The sequence below is a fragment of the Chaetodon auriga genome, chromosome 19 (genome assembly GCF_051107435.1).
Source record: "Chaetodon auriga isolate fChaAug3 chromosome 19, fChaAug3.hap1, whole genome shotgun sequence".
NCBI lineage: Eukaryota > Metazoa > Chordata > Actinopteri > Chaetodontiformes > Chaetodontidae > Chaetodon > Chaetodon auriga.
Genome location: NC_135092.1, coordinates 11,881,548 through 11,901,059, shown reverse-complemented (window position 1 = coordinate 11,901,059; position 19,512 = coordinate 11,881,548). Strand labels below are relative to the sequence as shown.

The 19,512-nt window shown below is 42.5% G+C and overlaps 2 protein-coding genes across 2 annotated transcripts in view; one reads left to right on the top strand and one right to left on the bottom strand.

The window, feature by feature from the left end:
- The window catches only part of nnt (nicotinamide nucleotide transhydrogenase), a 31,514-nt gene extending 22,429 nt beyond the window's left edge, over positions 1-9,085 (bottom strand). The window contains exons 1-4 of the mRNA XM_076757932.1: positions 8,951-9,085; positions 6,915-7,130; positions 1,461-1,690; positions 17-234 (exon numbers count right to left, since the gene is read on the bottom strand). Coding sequence (XP_076614047.1) covers positions 17-234; positions 1,461-1,690; positions 6,915-7,068 — 602 coding nt within the window. The 5' untranslated portion in view covers positions 7,069-7,130; positions 8,951-9,085. The remainder of the gene's footprint in view (positions 1-16; positions 235-1,460; positions 1,691-6,914; positions 7,131-8,950) is intronic.
- Positions 9,086-12,072: 2,987 nt separating this feature from the next.
- ccdc80l2 (coiled-coil domain containing 80 like 2) lies at positions 12,073-18,055 on the top strand. Its single transcript, XM_076758609.1, has 12 exons — positions 12,073-12,397; positions 12,482-12,570; positions 12,704-12,877; positions 13,002-13,153; positions 14,023-14,346; positions 14,493-14,733; positions 14,904-15,060; positions 15,771-15,907; positions 16,111-16,262; positions 16,851-16,954; positions 17,273-17,353; positions 17,576-18,055. Exons 1-12 carry the CDS (start codon positions 12,115-12,117, stop codon positions 17,908-17,910), a joined length of 2,229 nt encoding a protein of 742 aa, XP_076614724.1. The 5' UTR covers positions 12,073-12,114; the 3' UTR covers positions 17,911-18,055.
- The last annotated feature ends 1,457 nt before the right edge of the window (positions 18,056-19,512 follow it).

The window sequence follows — 19,512 nt, the reverse complement described above, 5'->3', positions numbered from 1 at the left end:
GACACAGAGTACATACCCTGCAATGTTTGCCATGGAGCTCAGCGCGTCATAACCCTGGGCGATGGTGACCCGGGGCACCTGGTCCATAGCCAGGACGGTGGCCTTCTTCTGGGACAGCATGCCCATCAGCTCTGGGTTCTGAGCCGGGTAGATGAAGCTGATTAAAGTGGACGCATCCTTCATCAGCTCCACCTCGTGGACTCCCAAAGCAGGGTTGAAAACGGGAGCGCGGACCTGGAAGCAGAGAAATTGTTTGATAAGGATACGGACATGGGAGAAGATGAGAAGGAAAGCTTCACATTCAGCTACAAGCTGCACGTTAAAGCTGGTTTTGTTCATCCTTTTCCTCGCTTTTCATTCCTGTCCCTTTCCCTGCTTTGACCACCGTGTCCTAAACAAGTCCTTTTCACACATGCACAGCAACCATGAATTTATCTAAAAGTTACACAGAGGAGCTGAGAGATTAGTGTAGATGCTGCTACAGCATGGAGTATTTCTTTAAAGAAAGTAGGGCAAAAACCAGCAGTGAAGGCTTTTCTTGATGGAAAAGATGTTTTCGCTCATCTTCCGAGTATGTCCTATGATTCATTGATCTGATTGGTTGAAGTTAGCCTGTGATAGACAGTGACAGATAGTTCATTCAATCACCTGCTAATTATTTTTTGAAAGTTTCTGTGCTTTTTCTGAACAGTTTCCATGGATGGCTGCTGTGTAACAAGCCACCTGGTGCATCAGGTTACCCTGCCAGCTCCTTAACACAAAGTCCATGTAACGTCCGATTGAGCCCATGTGTGAATAGTGCAGGTCATTATCTGGAAAACTCACAGCGAGAGAAAACTGGGGAATGCAAACACAGTCATCATTACAGATGAGTCCTCCTCATCCTCCTGCATGCTTAACCGGGCGCCATCCCTCACTTAAACCAAACTGAGTATCTGCAGTAGGAGAGAACACATCTGACACAGACAGTGTCCTGTCATGTCCTACATGCCTGAAAGGGCAACATCCTGGACAATATCCACACCTGATTCTCTGGACTCTGGAGTCAGGATTTCATATGAAAAAACAGTGATGGAGACATAGTTAATTGCTATTCTGTAATGGGAGCACTGATTCTATCCCACATTTTCAGAGTCACAGTCATTCTCGCTTTTCCTCCTGCACCTAACAAGACGGGAAAGCGGATGAGGTGCCAAAAGCTGCCGCTGTCTTCAAAAACGCTGACTGGCCCACCCTGTGCCTTCCTTCCTTTTCCCTCTTCCGTCCATTATTCCTCATTATCTCATCTTAAACCTTAATCAGCCCTTCAGAACAAGAGACATCTGGCATTTTCAACTGCTTGCAAGGTTGTCTGAATCATCCAACCACCTAATTTACCTCCTCCTCCCACTCTCTGGCCTTGGTGAACTATTAAACAATCCACTTCTCATTTCCTCTTCCACTCCGCACTTAAATCCTACCTTAACCACCACATCAGAAGCAAAGACGTCTTTAATGTCTTTAATTGTCGCTCCAGCCTGGGCGTACTGTTCATCAGCGAACTTGGAGGGCTCTCCGGCTCCGGACTCCACGACGACATTGAAGCCCTGCTTGATGAGCGCCTGGACACCGGCGGGAGAAAGCGCCACTCGACGTTCACTCTGGAAAATTTCTTTGGGCACACCGACTGTGAGTTGTTTGTATGGAATACCTGCAGGAACAGAAACAAAACAGGAACGTGTGAGATAAGTGACAGTTGTAATATCAATTCATTTATTTACTTTCATGCTTTAACTAATTACAGTTTCTTCTGGCCTTGTTTAAACCACCTTGTTTTTACAATGACAGCCTATAAAACAAAAGCACTGTTGACACAGTCTGGTTGTCAAAGCATTTTTCACCAAGCTTTACAGAAGAAATACCACAGATATGACAGAAGTGTGCACAGTGTGTATATGTTTATGTGTATGATAAGTGTGTATCTTGTCCTGGTCCAAAGCAATAAAAATCTACGCAAACATGACACGAGATACTTAACTGTTGTTTTGCTGATTGAACGGATCATCACAACCACTGTTGTTTGTTTTAAGAGGAAGGTCACGTTAGCGCAGAGCATGATACTTTTTCATGTCCTCTGCAGCTTCAAGGAGAGTCAACACTGTGTTTACCATAAATACTGTACAGTGTATGCACTGGCCTTTGTAGGCAGACAGATAAGGTCAGTGTCCTGTAACAACACTTGGAGTCTGCAGCTATGTTACAAGCTTTGTGAATACAAAGTACAGCTGAGGCTGATGGGAATGTCTTTAGTTTTGCAGGTATTTGACCCCAAAAGTAATGGACAAAGTGAAAAGTCACCAAAGTCATTAGGATACGTTGTCTGGGAATGATGAATGCTTCTATTAAACTTTGTGCCAATTCATTAGGTATGAAAATATATCACCAGAAAACTAAGAAAGTCTGACCTGCACTTGGCAAAGGGACAAAAGTCAGGCCATCGTTGAAGTCATTAGGATTTATCCTTTGAGGACCGGAAGGGTAAGTACAAAATGTAATGACCATCCAACCAATAATCATCACCATATCATAGTCGTGACCAAAGCATTTCGCTGACCGACTGACATTGCTATCCCTGAACCCCACAGGCAGCCACAAAGGAAATTCTGCAGTTCTACAGAAGCCAAGCTTGCAATTACTCTTTTTCAGTGCCATTATCTCAAGATCACAAGTTATTTATTGAGTTGTCTCGAGGTAACAAGCTTTGTTATCTAAAGATAGATAGTGAGATAATCGACCCATTTTCACAAGAAAACAAAAGATTACATTCTCTTACTACTTCTAAGGTTTGTCAGAGACCAGGAGTGCCATGCCAGCATGGATGGATGGCATCCTGACAACAGAGGGACACGTCTGCTTTGACCACATATCTCATACAATAACTAGCTATTATGTAATACCCTCATATGAAACCAGCAGGGAAAACATTCATATAATAAATGGCAAAAGTTCATGAAAAGTTCAAATGGTTTGCTTTGAAACTCCCAAACCCACCCACAGAGCAGCGTGTGTGTGTGTGTGTGTGTGTGTGTGTGTGTGTGTGTGTGTGTGTGTCTTGGTCCACTCCTATGAATCTTATGAAGTCGTTTTCTCATAATTATTTTGTTATCTCAAGAAATTGGCCTTTAGTTTTCTCAAGGGGAAAAAAAAGTTTTGCTATTTCAAGAAACACAGAGTCAAATGAGGAGCAATGTACAGTGACAATGACAAAGACCCTGACCTATTATTAGTCTGTGTCCTTTTGTAGTGCTCTTAACCAAGTCTGGTGTCCGAGCGACAGACAGGTCACATGTCGGGTCCTATGGAAAATTCCACTGCAGCTCTCTCCCTCCGTCTCTTCGTCCACACATAAACACGAGAGCATCTGACAGGCTGCCTTTCCTTTCACCCTGCTGAGGTGACCCGTCCTCTAACAACTTCTGCTTTACGATGAGCTCCACAACACGAGACGGCCAGCAAACGACAACTTAACACGGTATGTGCTGTATGGCCCAACACATCCAGCAGTCAGGTGCCAATAAAGAAATCGGAGACACCGAGCTGTGCTCTCTGTCCCACACTTATCATATTACTGAGCAAGATGCAGTTCAGATAAAGTTCAAAATGAGCAGGCAGCAGCAGATACTCCTGACCACCATCATACCCATAAAAACCCTACTCTGGTACACTCTGGCATCAATACTGCAGTTATTACTGTGTAGTTATATATCGTAGTCTGATGCACATATTTTTACACAGTTGTTACATATGTGTTTTTCGATATATATTGTTGTATAATGTAGAGTGTTTACATACTCTTATTGTCTCTTTTCTATACTTTCTCTACACTGATAGATCTTTCTACTCTAGAATGGGAGCAGCTGTAATGTGACCTTATTTCCCCTCGAGGATCAATAAAGTTTTTCTGAGTCTGAAAATACTCTGAAGAGCAGCAGCGTCCAAGTGTTATCTTGTGTTTGGACTCGACATATTTGTACTCAAAGAGAATCTCACAATAGAGATAATGATAACCTATAAAGCACAATATCCAGATAGAACGTGAGTGCCTCAGTTACATAACAACAAAGATCTATATGTATATGTTTTTCTATAAGATTTCATTCATTTTTTCATTTAGTTTTAATGTTGGCATTTAGTAATGTTGCTGGCTAAGCCTAACTGCAAGATGGGTATTAACACAAACCAGGGCCTCAAGTAAAGCCTGACCAAGTGGCCACCTCTGTGGGTGGATTTTATATAACTACCTCGCTCAAATTAAAATAAGGTTTAAAGTTCTGCATGATCAAGGAATGACAGCTGGCCACTAGGTTTCAGACACCATGCTTCATTCAGCCCGCCTCAGCTCCACCTCTTCGCTCATATTTGGATTAGCTGGGAGTCAGGTGCTGCCAAGATGGCGGCGACCAGAGCCACCGTCACTGAGCTTTACAATGGCTCTTTAGGAACTATGGGTCACGTCACAGAGACGATGCCCATACAGTCTATGACCTGCCTGGCCGGACCCTCAGCTCCAGTGAAACATCAAACAAAAGGCAAACTCCAAGTTTATCCTCGAGCCTGAGAGACAAACAGGACCCCACTTCTTCCCAGTGTCACAGCATTTTGACCATATTGACTTGAAATGGTGGGAGGTTTGTAACTTTTCCGAACGCGCTGATTTCATGAGATGTCAACTGAAACCTCCCATCTGTTGTAATGCTTTAAGACACCAGGTTTTTGACCACGAGTAACACTTGCACTTGTTTCATGCCATGCCATCGTTCAACATTTGGTGGCGTTAAAGTGCCAAAAATATATTTGTAACTATTTTATGAGGAAGGACATACAACACTTCTATTGGGCCTCAAGGATACACACAGTGTCTCAACACATGTTCAAAGCAGCAACATCAGCACAGTGTGAAAAAAGCCTCATTCATTTCAATGAGGGTAGAGTGACTCACACATGATAACTTTCCTAAGTTATAAAATCTTCCTTACAGTATTATAAAACCACTGTGCAGCGTTTGAGTCCGATAACCCTTTGAGCTCCTTGTTGTATGACTCAAACCTGTCTTCCTGGAAAATATTTCTCTCTCTCACAAACACCAGAAACAACACGTCCCCACCAACACACTTGCAGTGCCTTGTTGTCAGTCAGTGTTTTGACACAATGTGAATATAGACAGATCTATATAGGTAGCATCTGCTAATCACGAAGCATAATTACTTTATAAATGTCTTCACACTCGTCCCGTGAATAATCCTCTTCAGCACATCTAAGCTGGTAACGCTTCAAGGTTTGAGAAAGCCAGTAACAGCATGTTCATAGAGCACAGAGTCATTTTGTCCACGTCATAGTTCACCAATCCAGTTTCACATCAACACGCTGCCTCGGCCTATGCTGTACGTCTATAGGCGCCCCAGAGGCCACATCTATATGAAGTGTGTGTGCTGTCGTCCTCTTCTCCTCTGCAACCCTATACACTGACACCCATGCGTCCAGAATAGACGCTGCCAGCTGTTCCTGAAGCCAGCTGAACTGCAGAGATGTCCCCATGAACCAGGTCACAAGCGCCCCCCTTCAACATACAGAGAGACCTCCAGCACAACTGTGAGCCCAGCAGGCTCAGACGTGAGGCACCTGCAACCAGCTGGCACTGGCTTTCAAAGTACACACACACACGCACGCACGCACGCACGCACGCACGCACGCACGCACGCACGCACAGAGTGAGGGCATGGAAAATGGAGAATAAAGCCTGCGGGCTGCAGTATCCTAAATGTGACCTTGGGACTCAAAGCAACAGCAGCGAGCAACACTGACTTTTAAGACGAGTTAAAGGAAAAGCAACAGCATGGGGTTACAGGATGTCCTCAGTTTGGTTTTATTTATCTCTGTTTTACCTAAACAGGAGATTATCTTCTTCATAACGATTACAACGACCCTAAAAAGGAAAAGGCATGCAAAAAATAAACAAAGAAATATGAATGAATGGGTAGCGCTCTACATTACAGCATATCTATATCACAATGACAGATCTGATTGAACTGCTGCCAAGGCCAATGAAGGACAATGATAAGAACAGCACATGTGTCTGTCCATTCTAATGCTGAGATCCACTCTGTGTTGTAGTGAGTTGGTTTGCACCTGCCATGTTGCACCTGATGCACACGTACATGAGAATGCACACAGAAGCTACAGGTGGTGTCGCTATCGGTGGTAAAACGTGTATCTATACACCTCAGCAGCTGTGCAAGTGTTTAAAGTTTTGATCTCCACAGGAGGAAAAATCGCCCTGGCATCCAAGAATACAATCATTCCTTCAAGGTCTCATTTACTTTTAGGTAAATAAATTAAAACAAAGAAAAGCAGCAAACCCTTTTAACTGAGAAGCTCGGATCATTGATTCCTTATCAAAACAGTTACAGATCATTTTCCTGCTGACTGACAAATAATTTCAGCCTTTTACCTCTCAGGTCTGTTCAAAGCTCTTGCTTGCAGGGTGAACAGAGTGTAGCTCATGAGTCATCTGTATGCGTGCGATCTCAACAATAGTAGCTCCAAGATGCTAACGACGAGCCAAATGAGCAATCGAGAAAGAACAATATTTAAAGCAACTGTGCAAGCTCGTAGCTGTTGCAGGCATGTTGTCAATCAATCAAATGTCCAAAACCTGACACACAATCAAAAAATAAGTGTTTTATTTGCTGAGGGATGTCTGAAAAAGGTTTAAATGTTGCTGTCAAACTGGGACAGAGTGTGTACCATCACAACTTTCATGCTTTCTATTACTGCTGAACAATTAAATATTTCTCCAAATCACACTGTAGCATTTGATGTTCTGACTATTCTATTATGTCCACTCATGAAACCACCATGTGAGTCCCGTGTCTTACCTGGACTGGCACATCGTCCGAGAGCTTGATGGGTCCTGAAAAAGCGAAGGCATGACGTTTTGATAGCATGGCCGCTCTGCAGCTTCACGCAGGGCACCCGGCTGAACGCAGGGGCCGAGCAGCTCGTCGCCACAACACGTAGGAGGCTTGCCATGGTGCACACACACCCGACACTCACACACCAGGAGGAGCTCAACAGGACAGACAGCACCCCTCCTGTGGACGGGTGGGAGATAAGGGCACCAACGGACAGAGGGGGGAGGGGGTTATGGGTAAAGAATATCAGGAGGGTGAAAATGTGTGAGATGGAAAATAAAGAGTGTCAATATTTCCCCACATCCAGTGCACATAATCTCACATTTTAAAACGTCTGGCATATAAGATGTGCTGAAAAGCTCAGAAATATGTTCAACCCTGTTCCCTTCTAGGTCACATACACACACGATGATATATGTTTACTCAACAGGTCACTTTCAGCAAGACAAGACTTTCCTACATGCATTAGTACCCAAATCAACACAAGTTCTGCCTGTTGGAGCCACATTTTGAATCAGCCATAGGTTTTTGCTGGAATACAAGCATATGTGTATTTTTGTCCATTTTCTGCAAGGATCATTTTGGAAAGAAAAAAAAACCCAATAATTTACAAATCTGTACATGAATAAGATCATGGGCAACCACAGCCACCTCTTTATATCACAGTCCAGTGAGTGTCCAGTGAGCAGTAAACAGCATGTGGGACACTGTGTTTACTTTAAAGGGAGATAATGGAGCTGGGATAGACTGGGACAGCTGGGCTGGTGTAGTTTAGTGGGTTTAAACTAGAATGGACTGGCAATAAACTCTGAGCTGTGTACACAGAGTAAAGAGAGAGACACTGAAAACAATAAACACCACTAATGCAGAAACTGGTGAGTCATTTTTAAGTAGATATGCGAGCATTCACTGGTTCCAGCTTCTCTAATATGAAAATTTGTAAATTGAATATCTTTGGGTTGATTGTAAAAATAGTTTAATTATTTGACAATGACTAATTGTTAGTTGCAGCCCTGGAAGGCATGTCCTATTATGCAAATAAGGACAAAAGCACAATAAAAATGACATCTCAGGGTCATCATAAAAACTGTATAAATCAACTGTATCTCAGTTACGCCACTACTGGAGCCTTGGTGGCAGAACTGAGCTACCTGGTAGACTTAAACATGGTCAAAAGATCAATATAGAATTGCACCTAAGCATACAATAGGTAAGCATTTTGATAGGTTGTCAAAGATGTCATTTATTTATTTTGTCAATGAAAGTTTCCCCAGGTCCAAGTTGAAAAGTACTCGCTTTGTTCAGCCTGAACGACCCAATGTGTGTTGTGTTCAGGACTCATTTTTCATGTCAGGAAAAAAAAAAAAAAAAAAAAGCGAAGAAAAAAAAGAAACCACCACGTCACCAAAACCTGCTGCTTCCTTAAAATGTGGGGTTAACATTAACATGAACTCATAATAACCTTGCTAAAGGCTGATCAGGGTTTCAAACCGCAAATGTTTCCTGCCTTGTCCCGAATGTGCCGGGTTAGACACGGGTCACGACTTCAACCGCTGTCACCATAAACCTCTGACATCTTCACCGGAATGACCCAATAAGTCACCCATAAAACAACGTTTAAATCAATGGCGTCCATTCGAAAATACTGTCTCCCAACTTTGTGTCACCCAGAGGGGCTGCAGTGTAAAACGCGAAGGATTAAATGTGTTTTCGGTAGGCCAGTGCTCAGTGCCGTTTCTCTATGAGTCAGACATCAACAAGATTAATCCAGGCGGGCAGCTCTTCACTCTTTTGTCTGCGCTCACTACAACGATCTAGCGGGGTGAAAGCTAACGTCAGCTAGCTAGCGCGCTAGCTGGCAGCTAAGACACATCTGTTTTGTGCAGGAGAGCGACGTATGAGTCAAAAAGCCCTCACACCCCCGCAGGCCGATGCAATCAGAGACAAATGCATGATGAAAAGTGAGAGCAGAAAAGTTAGCGGCACTTAATTCGACTGACCTTTGCCAATGCTCCTGGCTCTGTGCAGCACAGGCGAACGGCGTTAACCCGGAAGATGTCCGGGGGAAGCGGCCGGCATTGGAATATTATTGGATCGTATGAGCCGCATCAGAGGATATCTGATGACTTCTGATGTGCCGTCACCGAAGAGGCATGACCGGCCCTGACAAAAACAAACAAAAAAAGAAATGCATACATATATGTCTGAGTAACAGTCACCTCAGCATTTTATTAATTGACAGTAACATTAATGTTCATATTTTTTTTTTTATTTTTATCCTATGTATCTATTCAGGCTTAATTAAAGGACGAGTTATGTTTCAAACTGTCTGTTGGAAGCATGTGCAGCGGTAGATTTCCAGGAAGACAAGCTACAACTACATACAAATACATGTGCAAATGACAAAGAAATGAATTAATGTGCACATTTACGTGTCCACAGCTCTCTCAGAAATGGCGTCCCAAAACTGCAACACACTGAAGATGCATTTCTGCATTGTTTCCACTGAGGGGCGCTCTTTTACTATTTTATATCCACCATTGCGCTGTTGGATAAAAATGTGGTCTTATTGTGGGTATAGAATATTATTATTAGGTGTCATGCTGTGATTTCTATCCTTTATACTAAATATACAGATACTCATACACCACTGAATCAAATCCAGTGTTTTCTGATATTAAGTCATTTGGATCGTGGTGTGGGGTCGCTGATAGGAGGTTTTTAATCAATAGATGTTGTATGTATAATTTAATCTATCTGAATTGGTAATTTCATGCATGTAGCAATATTTTAAACAAATTTCTAGAATTATCATGTCTTCATAAAAGGAAAATATCATCAACAGAATCAAACTTTACACTGTGGAAAGAATCATGACCATCAAACTGCCTGTAGTCCAGGATTTCACCCCTAGTTGAACTCTGGTTGGCTCCCTCCGGCCTCCTCCGGCCCCCTCCGGCCCTCGTCCTGGACTCCTCATCTCCTTTCACCATACTAGCAATGGCACAGATGTCCGAACATGTGGGACTCACATTTCTCCACTAAGGGGTGCATTTTTACCTTTACATTGTGTCATTAAGTCATTTTCTTCCATTGTTTAAGTTTCGTTTCTACTGAAACTGACAACCTGAAGTGATAAAATGACTTATCATTATCATCAGTTATCATTAGTTAATTATCATTGAGCTTTTAGCTTTAGGGGAGCACGTTTCTGGATGTTTGATGACTTGCATGAGTCCAAGTATCAGTGTTAGAAGGTCACTGCCGTGGAGTCTGTTCTCTCCTCTCCAGCACCGTTACACTGTGAACTGTCAATGATAGCTTGTTTATGTTCCCTCATTCCTCTGGTGTGTTTCTGCATGAGTAGAGACGCGTGGAAGGTGGTTCAGCATCCTATATATATACATATATATCAATATACACACTCTCTCACACACAGACATATACTGATCATCTGGTTCTCTTTATCTGGCTCAGAGAGTGGAATGCATTGTTGCTACGCCTGTTTCTCATTTCAGCGTTTCACCCTAAAAACTCCTCTAATTGACTTGCTTTATACATCTTTCTTCTATAATCTCTCGTCTTTTCTTCTTCTCCCTCAGTGACATTAAAACTATAAATTTAACCAACACATGTCATTTTTAGGTCAGGAAGCAGGTGGAAGAACATTTCGGATTGTAACGCCCCCTGAAAGTCATTGTTTTCAGTGGTTGTGTATCCGTTTTTCTTTAAATTGTCTCCTTTTTTTCCCTCATGTTATCATTTTGAAAATTAAGGATGGAATAAAGACCCTTTAGAATTGTCATATGATGTTGAAAATAAACTTATAGCTGCCACTCAGGGATGGATACATTTTCCCTGGCAGAGGGTCTTCAGAGTTCACTCACCTGTGGGCTCATTTTACTCTGATTCAGAACTTTGAACTGGTGTGAACTTTCCTATACTGCAGCATCTGTCAGCCCGTTGGCGTTATTTATGGTTCCTGCCATTTCCCTTCATTTAAAAGCCTTAACTCCTGTTGAACAAATGGCTTTGTGTTGAACTGCTCTACTCCTAACCTCCCACTTTTACTCCCTCATTCTTTCAACACTCAATTTTTTAACTGCTTTTCTTTTTTTCCCTTCATGTGTGAGGCAGACTGCAACAGTTTGTGATTACCATCACTCAAGCTGGTGCCACTCTGATGAATAGTGACATATTTTACAATCAAAACTGTCAAATCCAATCAATCCTGGTATAATAAAGCAAATAATTTGATACTGTACTGATCCGCGCAGGGACATTTTCTCCCAACTTGCCCAAAGGCAGGTGGAGATTTAGTTCATCAAAGACAAAGTGGGTCAAATTCCACTACTGTCCTATTAACATGTAAAGTAACAATGAGTGTGTGTGTTTTTGCGTGTGTGTGTGTGTGTGTGAATACACATATGTGGGTTCATTGGCATCCACCTGCATATCGGTATGTGAGCATGTAGTGTTTATATATGTCAGTGATTGCTTTTCTATTGGTAACAAAGCAGTCTATTGTGAGACAAAGCAGCAGCACATGCACATACACAGAGAATGTGTGTGTTTGTGAAGAGAGAGAGAGACAGAGACAGACAGACAGACAGACAGAGAGAAAGGCAGACAGAGAGAGAGACAGGGAGAAACAAAGAGATTTTTCAGCAAGAAAATGCTTTGAAGTCACCGAAAATTCCAGGAGTTTCCTGTTAACAAGCCTGGGGTATAATGTGAAACAGGAGTGTGCGTGTGCGTGTGTGTGTGTGTGTGTGTGTGTGTGTCAGGAGAACAACCCTCTCCAGTCAGTCTGCCTGTGCTGTGAGAGGGGTTAACATCACTGCAGTTTGCTGTCCTTTTATCTATCAGAATTATGTCAGATTTGGTCCACCTGTTTTTTCAGGGATGCTTCTGCCTTTAGGTTTTGAACCTGGATTCAAAGCATGGAGACTTCTCAGCTGGGAGTTTTGTGACTGATCATCGAGAGCTTTTTAAGTCTGAAATCACTTTTAAACAGCTGGCGAATCCATCTTGTGTGTAACAGATGCAGCGCTGCTGCCTAAGAGTGGTGAACACAGCGCTACATAAATCCAGGGGAGTATTTGTGAGCTGCTAGCCAGTTCCAGCTGATCAACACACCAACCGCTCAACCGTGTCAGTAAGGATGTTTCATTTCTGTAACTCTCACTGGCCTCTGCTGTTGTTTGCTGCCCTGTGGAGCCTCAGCTACCCGAGTTTGCTCAATGCCTGGCCGGGCATCAGTCGCAGCAAGCCCAAGGATCACCTGGATCCTAATGTAAGGGACTGGGGAGACTACTCAGACCTGCCTCCAGGAATTGAGCAGGGGTTGGGGTTGGACGAAGATGGAGAACATGGAGACAACAGGGGAGTTGGAGAGTCATCATTGAACCTGGCTCCGGAGCTGGATTTCCTGGCTGACTTTGCAGGCAAGGCGAATGAAGTGATCAGCTGATGTGTCTATCTGTCTGTCTACATACTGACAGAACCAACACGACCCTCCTTCCTTCCAGGTAAAAAGCGACTGTGGGTGATAACAGCCCCTTCATACAGTGACCACTACCTTCGTATGATGGAGAAACAGTTGGAAGACATGGAGCAGGTACTGTATATACAGATATATCCACCATATTGATTGTTTCGTCATTAATTTGGGAAAAATATAAGGAATCTCCTTTCCATCCCTCCTCTGACTTTTTATCTTTTTTTCTCATGCTTCTCTCTGTCTTTCTCAGAAAGGGCTGAACTGCCGTCTAGCAGAAAGAGACACATTTATCATCACCATCATCCAGAACGCCATGATGGAAGGTCGAATCCAGAAAACAACTTTCCAAGGAGAGGCTACAGTAGAGAACCTGGACCCTGACACAGTTACCAAACTCCTGCACTATCTGGAGCTGACCGATCAGGTAACCAGTTCATCTCTTGACAAGATACAAACAAGTTACTGAATATTTGGATTATTTCTTTCAATTTAAAAAGTTTCTTCTCTGTGGGTACCTTGACTTGGAGTTTTTGAACCAATTGTTTCAGGAGCAAGGGTTCACCATGCTGGTTCTGAAGAAGAACCTTCGGGTCAGTGAGCGCTTCCCTTATCCGGTCCGTGTTGAGGCAGTTTTGGAGCTCATTGATCAATTCCCCATGAGGACGCTGGAGAAGATGACCAGAAAAGGATCCAACTTGAGGTTCTATTATATCACTGTGTTGTTCATTGTACTAATGGAAAAGTCAGGAAGGGTTTTACAACTTTGTTCAGTCCACTTTCAATTTAAAATGGTGGAAAAAAGTGAGCAAGACTGTGATAAACTATGAACATTTAGCTGATTATCCATGTTATGCTTGGCTATGGGTGTACTGTTGGGTGTAATATGGTGTAAAATTACATGTCAAGTCAAGCCATTTCCAACCATGCTAGCGACAAAGTTGAGGGATGGCGATGTTGGTCTGCTGGTCAGTCAGTCCACTTTGGTCTAGACTGAAATATTTCAACAAATATGTGATGAATTTTCCAGAAAGTTTGGATAAACATTTGTGGTCCCCAGATGACGAGTCCATGGCAAGATGGTGATTCCTTAACTTTTCCTCTAGCGCCACCATGAGGTTGACATTTGAGGTTTTAAGTGAAATATCTCAACAACTATTGGATGGACATATTCATTTCCTCCTCAGGACGAACTGTAATCACTTTGGTGATCTTTTGGTTTCCCTCAGCCTCAGCGGCATGTTCTATCTTGTGCTGATGCAACAAATGTTAGCATGCAAACACACTAAACTAAGATGGTGAACATGATAAAATTTACACCTATTTTGCAACAGCACGTTAACATTGTCATTGTGAGCATGTCAGCGTTTAGCCGAAAGCGCTGCGCAGCCTCAGAGAGCAGCTGGCATGGCTGTAGACTCTTAGTCTTTTTATTCACATTTGCCAGGGTTGCACAAATTTGTTGCATGGGGCTTCACAATCTGAGCAAAGCACACCCCTCTGTTTGGATAAGATCAATGTTAAAAAGCATAGGCTCTAACTAATCTTGCTCCTTGATGCTTTTTAATTCAGGTGTAAAACCACTAAAAAGAAGGTTGTGGTGACAAGGAAAAAGATGAAGAAGAAGATGGTGCTAAGTCCTCAGAGGCGAGGGAATGTGACGTCTGTTGTGGCATTACAAAGAAAAATTCCCCTGGACAAAAAAGCAGCCCTGAAGAGCAAGATACAGGATATACTGAGTGGACGGTCGAGGTTTGTTATCCGTAAGGTGCCTGCAGTGGGGTCCACGAGGGGAAAGGACTCGAGCAGTGGTGGTCAGGCCACTTCTGACAGACAGGAAAAAGTGCACAGCCCTCCATCTGTGCTGAAGAGTGGTGAAGAAGTGAAGAAAAACAGGTGTGGTCTTCATATTTTTAGTCAGTTTTTCAAACAACGTAGATGTAAGACTATGGATGTTTGATTGATTTTACTCAAACCCTGCATAGTTTTTGTGTTTTCATCTGGTACGTCATGGCTCCTCATTTTTTTCTGTTCTACTGCAGGCCTGACTCCACTGTTGAAGAAGAAAAGAAAAGACATGGGGGGGGAAACAGTGGAGATAAAAAAGCGGAGACTGTAAAGGAGGATACACAGGAAAAACAGAGCTCCAAGAAGAAGGGCAAAGGGAAGAAAGGGAAGAAAGGGAAAGGCAGAGGGAAAAAGTCCAACAGAGAGGCCAGTGAGAAGGATAAAACAGCCCTGAAGGAGTTTCTGAACAATTTAAGGGGGACAAGAAGATTAATGGTGAGAACTTTTTCCTTTTGCCTGCTTTTTTTATGTACAGTGTCATCCACATTATACTAAATGCATGCAAAACACTGGACTTTTAAGACAAATCTGCTCCTGATCTGCCACCTTCCCATCATTCATCTGGAGTGATGTATCTGCTCGTGTGTGTGTTGTCCCGGTACCAGCTGATCTCAACACCCAGCAGAGATGCAACACTGTACATCCAGCAGAAAGAGGAGAATGAGAAGCAACACTGTGACCTCGCTATCAGGAAGATCAGCGTGGCGACCATTGTGGGTGAAGGCAGTGACGTCACGCTCACGCTGCAGCACCACCAGCTCGGTAGGGAGTTTGTACATTCCTCTGTGTGTGTGTGTGATATATGCTTGAATATTTGCATCTGAAACATTTGGTTAGATTCTCTCCAGAGGTGATCCAACGAAAATAATGTGTGGGTATTATCTTGTTTTTATAGATACAACTACTGTTGGAATAACCAAAAAGAGGAACTCATTGTATTTTTTACTAAAGCATGACCAAAGGCAAATATGGTGCTTCCATAGTTACAGCAGCAAAGGTTTAATGCGCTGTGAAGTACAACAGTCTCTGCACTCATGCTGGTGTTTTTCATGCTTTTCATCCTCTTTTCTTGACTTATTTTTTAAAAAAATCTGCTGCAAACTGCTCTGTGATTGTCCTGCCAACCTTTGTTGTTGTGCTGTGTTGAGTTTATACGCTGTGGGTATTTCTGACTTCCGAGACTTGAGAGGCAGCGGCTGCACAGCTGTTGTTCTAATGGAAAACAAGATTAAGAGTCTACAGCCATGCTAGAGACTCTGTGAGACCGCACTAAAACCACAGTGCTGCTTTGAGATCAATGATACCACATCTTAGTTTAGCGTGTTAGCATGTAAACATTTGCCAGTTAGCAGGAAACAGGGACTACAGCTATGACTGATGGTTGTTAACCAAAGTATTGGAAATCCAAAATAAAAGCTGTGCAATAAATACTGTCCTTGAAGGTGCAAACTTTGTTCGTTTGTGTGTTTCAGAGTTGGACCATCCACTCAGCGACCAATCGGAACATTTCTCAGATGCAGGCCTGATCTCCTTGTTGAGAGCAGAGCTCGGCCTGTCGTCGTCTGACCTCTTTTCCATGACTGTCTCAGACTACGACATGAAGGCCAACGTAAGAAAGCCTCCTCCTGTATTCTAGAAGAATACAGCATCATTTAGTAATCCTGCTGTTATAGCTGTGTTCTTACAATGTTCTTTTTGTTGTTGTACACTATATCAGGAACTGTTGCTGATGTAGGCTTGCAAAGACCACGGGTGACTAGACTTGCTTCTCTGTGTTTTTTTCTTGCCTAATTAGCTTTTATCTTCCCCCAGAGAGTCTTTGAGGCTCCTCCGTCAAGTCCTGCTCTGTTTGAGTACATTGACAACTTTCCCTCAAGGCGCTCAGAAAAAGAAAAGGAAAGGAAGAGTCCTCCTGCTTGCTTCAAAGGAAAGCAACAGCCTGGAGCAGAGAATTCACTGCTCAGGTAGAGTTCTGTGATGTGGGAATGTCTATATCTAACATGCCCTGATGTTATTATTTTCCTTAATTTGAATAATTTCCACATGTCCTCATTATTGGTGGACTATTAGAACTGTTCTGCTCTACAAAGACAAAACTAAAACTACGTATTTAGTTAAGACAAAACTTTGACTTGTTGACCTTTATTTCACTATATATTTATTAGGCCATAGGATAATTCTATATAATATGTCACATTTAATATAAAGTTACAACCAAACCAAACGGTCAATCCTGTTTAAGCTAGCTAAAAATAGCCACAGCTAGCCTTGATGAAGCCACCTAACTGTTATCACTGTCATGTATCAGTCTCAAAGAACTAGTTTTGTTTGTTGATACTCCCTTTGATCATATTCTCTCTGTCTTTGTGGGGCAGTGTTGGCTAATAGTAGACATAGAAATAATAATAGTAAGATAAGTTTAGCTGTTGTTTAGTTATAGATATTATTACACAAAATGTGTCTCAATACATCATGTCTGGTTAAAAGCCATGGCCTTGACTGACTCATACCACAACAGTCAGTCTTATGTCACCATCTTTATGGCTGTTTAGGTTCATGTCTAAGAGGAGACTGCTCCTCATCTCTGCTCCCTCTGAAGACGACTACTTCTTCCAACAGCAGGTCTCTGCTCTCAGTGGACAGCAGTGTCACCTGGGTCAGTAGCATACCACACTTATGTCTGCTGAACAATACACTATCTGTCTGCTCTGTAGCTTTTTTTGGTGCAATATGGAAATCTAACAGTCAGGTTTCCCTTCTGACCTCCAGGACTGGGAGAGGCAACCCAGCACAACACTGTCTTTGTCTCATTCTTATATAATAACTTTAAAAAAAAATGCATCTACATACATGTATTACATTATTTGTGCTATGGTACATTCTTATTCATATGCTAATGTACTGTTTTATGCTTCCAACCACAGCTATTTGTTACTTGCATTTACCCAGTAAGCATGTGTGGGTCTCTCCTCAGGTATTCGCCACTTTGCCACGTTGAAGCTGATTGGAGTTGGAGACAAAGCATCAGGAACTGTTGAGCTATTTCCCCTAAACGGTGAGTCACAGTCATGTGGGGCAGTCCAGGTGCATGGGACAGTGACTGAAACTTTATTGCCATTGTTGTGCATATCAATTTAAATATACAGAGATATGTCCAACAATTTGATCTTATCTAATCTAAGGTTGAACTGAGGATTCTGACTAGTCTTGTTTAATCCCTTTTATTGGGTTTTGCAAAGTGCACTACAAAGTTTTCCCCCTGTCGGTCTTCTTCCAGGTCGTAGTCAGAGTGCAGTTGAGCCGTTATCCCGTGACATGGTCAACAACCTGAGAGAACAGCTGAAGATCAGTAAGGACTATTTCAGCATGCTGGTTGTGGGGAAGGACGGTGATGTGAAGGCGTGGTTCCCATCACCCATGTGGTCCCTGGAGAACATCTACGACCTGGTGGACTCCATGGAGCTCCGCCACCAGGAAGAGAAGCTGCAGAAGAGACTGGGGATCCACTGCCTTGAGGACATAGGGAGAGGAGGCAGCGAGGGGGGGCATTATGGCGGCTATGACGAAGACGGGGCTGAGGAGCCATACTTGTACCACCGGTCAGAGAAATGATGAAAAAGAAGGAGGACGAAGATGCAGCAGAGTGAAGAAGAGTTATCTAAATTCTTCTTATGTGTTAACACATGGATTATAAACTAATAAACAAAGAACTCATAAACTCATCTTCAGGACTCACAGGATTCAATGTACGAATAGACGGTGATGATGCATCTGTTGGACACCACAGTAATAAGCTGAATATTTTGTTTGCAAGTAATAAATATGAAAAGCAGAATATATTGGACTGGTATCATTAAAGAAAGTTTGAAGGAAAGCATATGTGCACCTTTCCATTTCTTTTTTTTTTTTTTTTTTTTTTTTTTTTAAGAAAAGCTGGTGCTCTGGTATTATTTGTTGATTGCAGCATCAGTGTAACAGGAACAAAGCCCATCCAAGTGCGAGCAGATTGTGCTTTTGGCGACACTTCTATCCTCTTAAAGTATACAACTGAAAAGTTCCTCTGTTGAAATGTTGTGATGCAGAAACTGAAAGCGTATTCAAAGGAAACAAATGTTCTCTTCTTTTACAATGAGCTAAACATCTGGTTTTTAAAGAGCTGCAGTCTTCAAACACCTCAGGGTCAGTAAAACAAAGAGTTATTGATGCTGGACTTGTTGCATGCCTCAGGATATTCTTTTATAAGAGTTCTTTAAAAAAAAAAAAAAAAGTATAATTCAACTCATCTGCAAAGGCTTCAAGTTGTTAGAAAAAAAGCTCCATACCATCTGTGTTCCCAAAAACTGTACAAGATCATCTTCGGTCACTTCAGTTTCGTTGCCCTACCAGGAAAGGTTTGGTTTTCTACAGTTGCTCCCATTAGAATACAACAGTAAAGAGTGGTGAACAGTCATGACATGGCAGGATGGGAAATGTCCTGAAGCAATGCTTTGGTAAAACACCAAGATGAGAAGATATGCAGACTCATTTCAGGGGAAATGTATCTGCGTGAAAATGAACACCACATATGCATAAATGTGGTTGCTAGTTTCTGCAAGCGGAGCAGCATCTTACAGTAAAGAAAAAGGGAAGTAGAAAATCCACTGCAAAACTGTCCGGTAGGAAAATATGGAATCTGTTTGTAAGGAGACTGACACTCAAAGAGCTTCACGGAGAGTGAAGAGGTGAGAAGGTGAGGCATGAGTGAGACTAAATAGAGAAGAATTGTGTGGTTGAAGTGAATGCTGCCATTAAACGTCTCTTTGTGTCAAATTTGCATGTTGGTGTGATGTCCCTCCCACAGTCCAACTAAATAGCAGCCAGGCAGATTAGAGACTTCACACTGTGTCACGTTACGGCCCCGATGAGTACGTGCCACCCAGTGCATTCTGGGAGAGGCTGCACGCCACAACCTGCCGTGCACCGCAGTAGGTTTGTGTGGGCAAAGGAGTGAATGTTTCTTATTTTCACCTTAAACTGCTGTTACATAGACCAGAGAACAACAATAGATAGTTACACACTTGGTTTTAATAAATATGAAGATTGCAGAAATTAACTGTAGGTATTTTAGGTTTTTCCTCTAATCAAATTGACTTTTTTAGATTTTTTTTTTCCACTCATTTACAATACTTTTTCTCCTGTTTCATTATGCCAAAAAGATACTAGGACAATCATGAC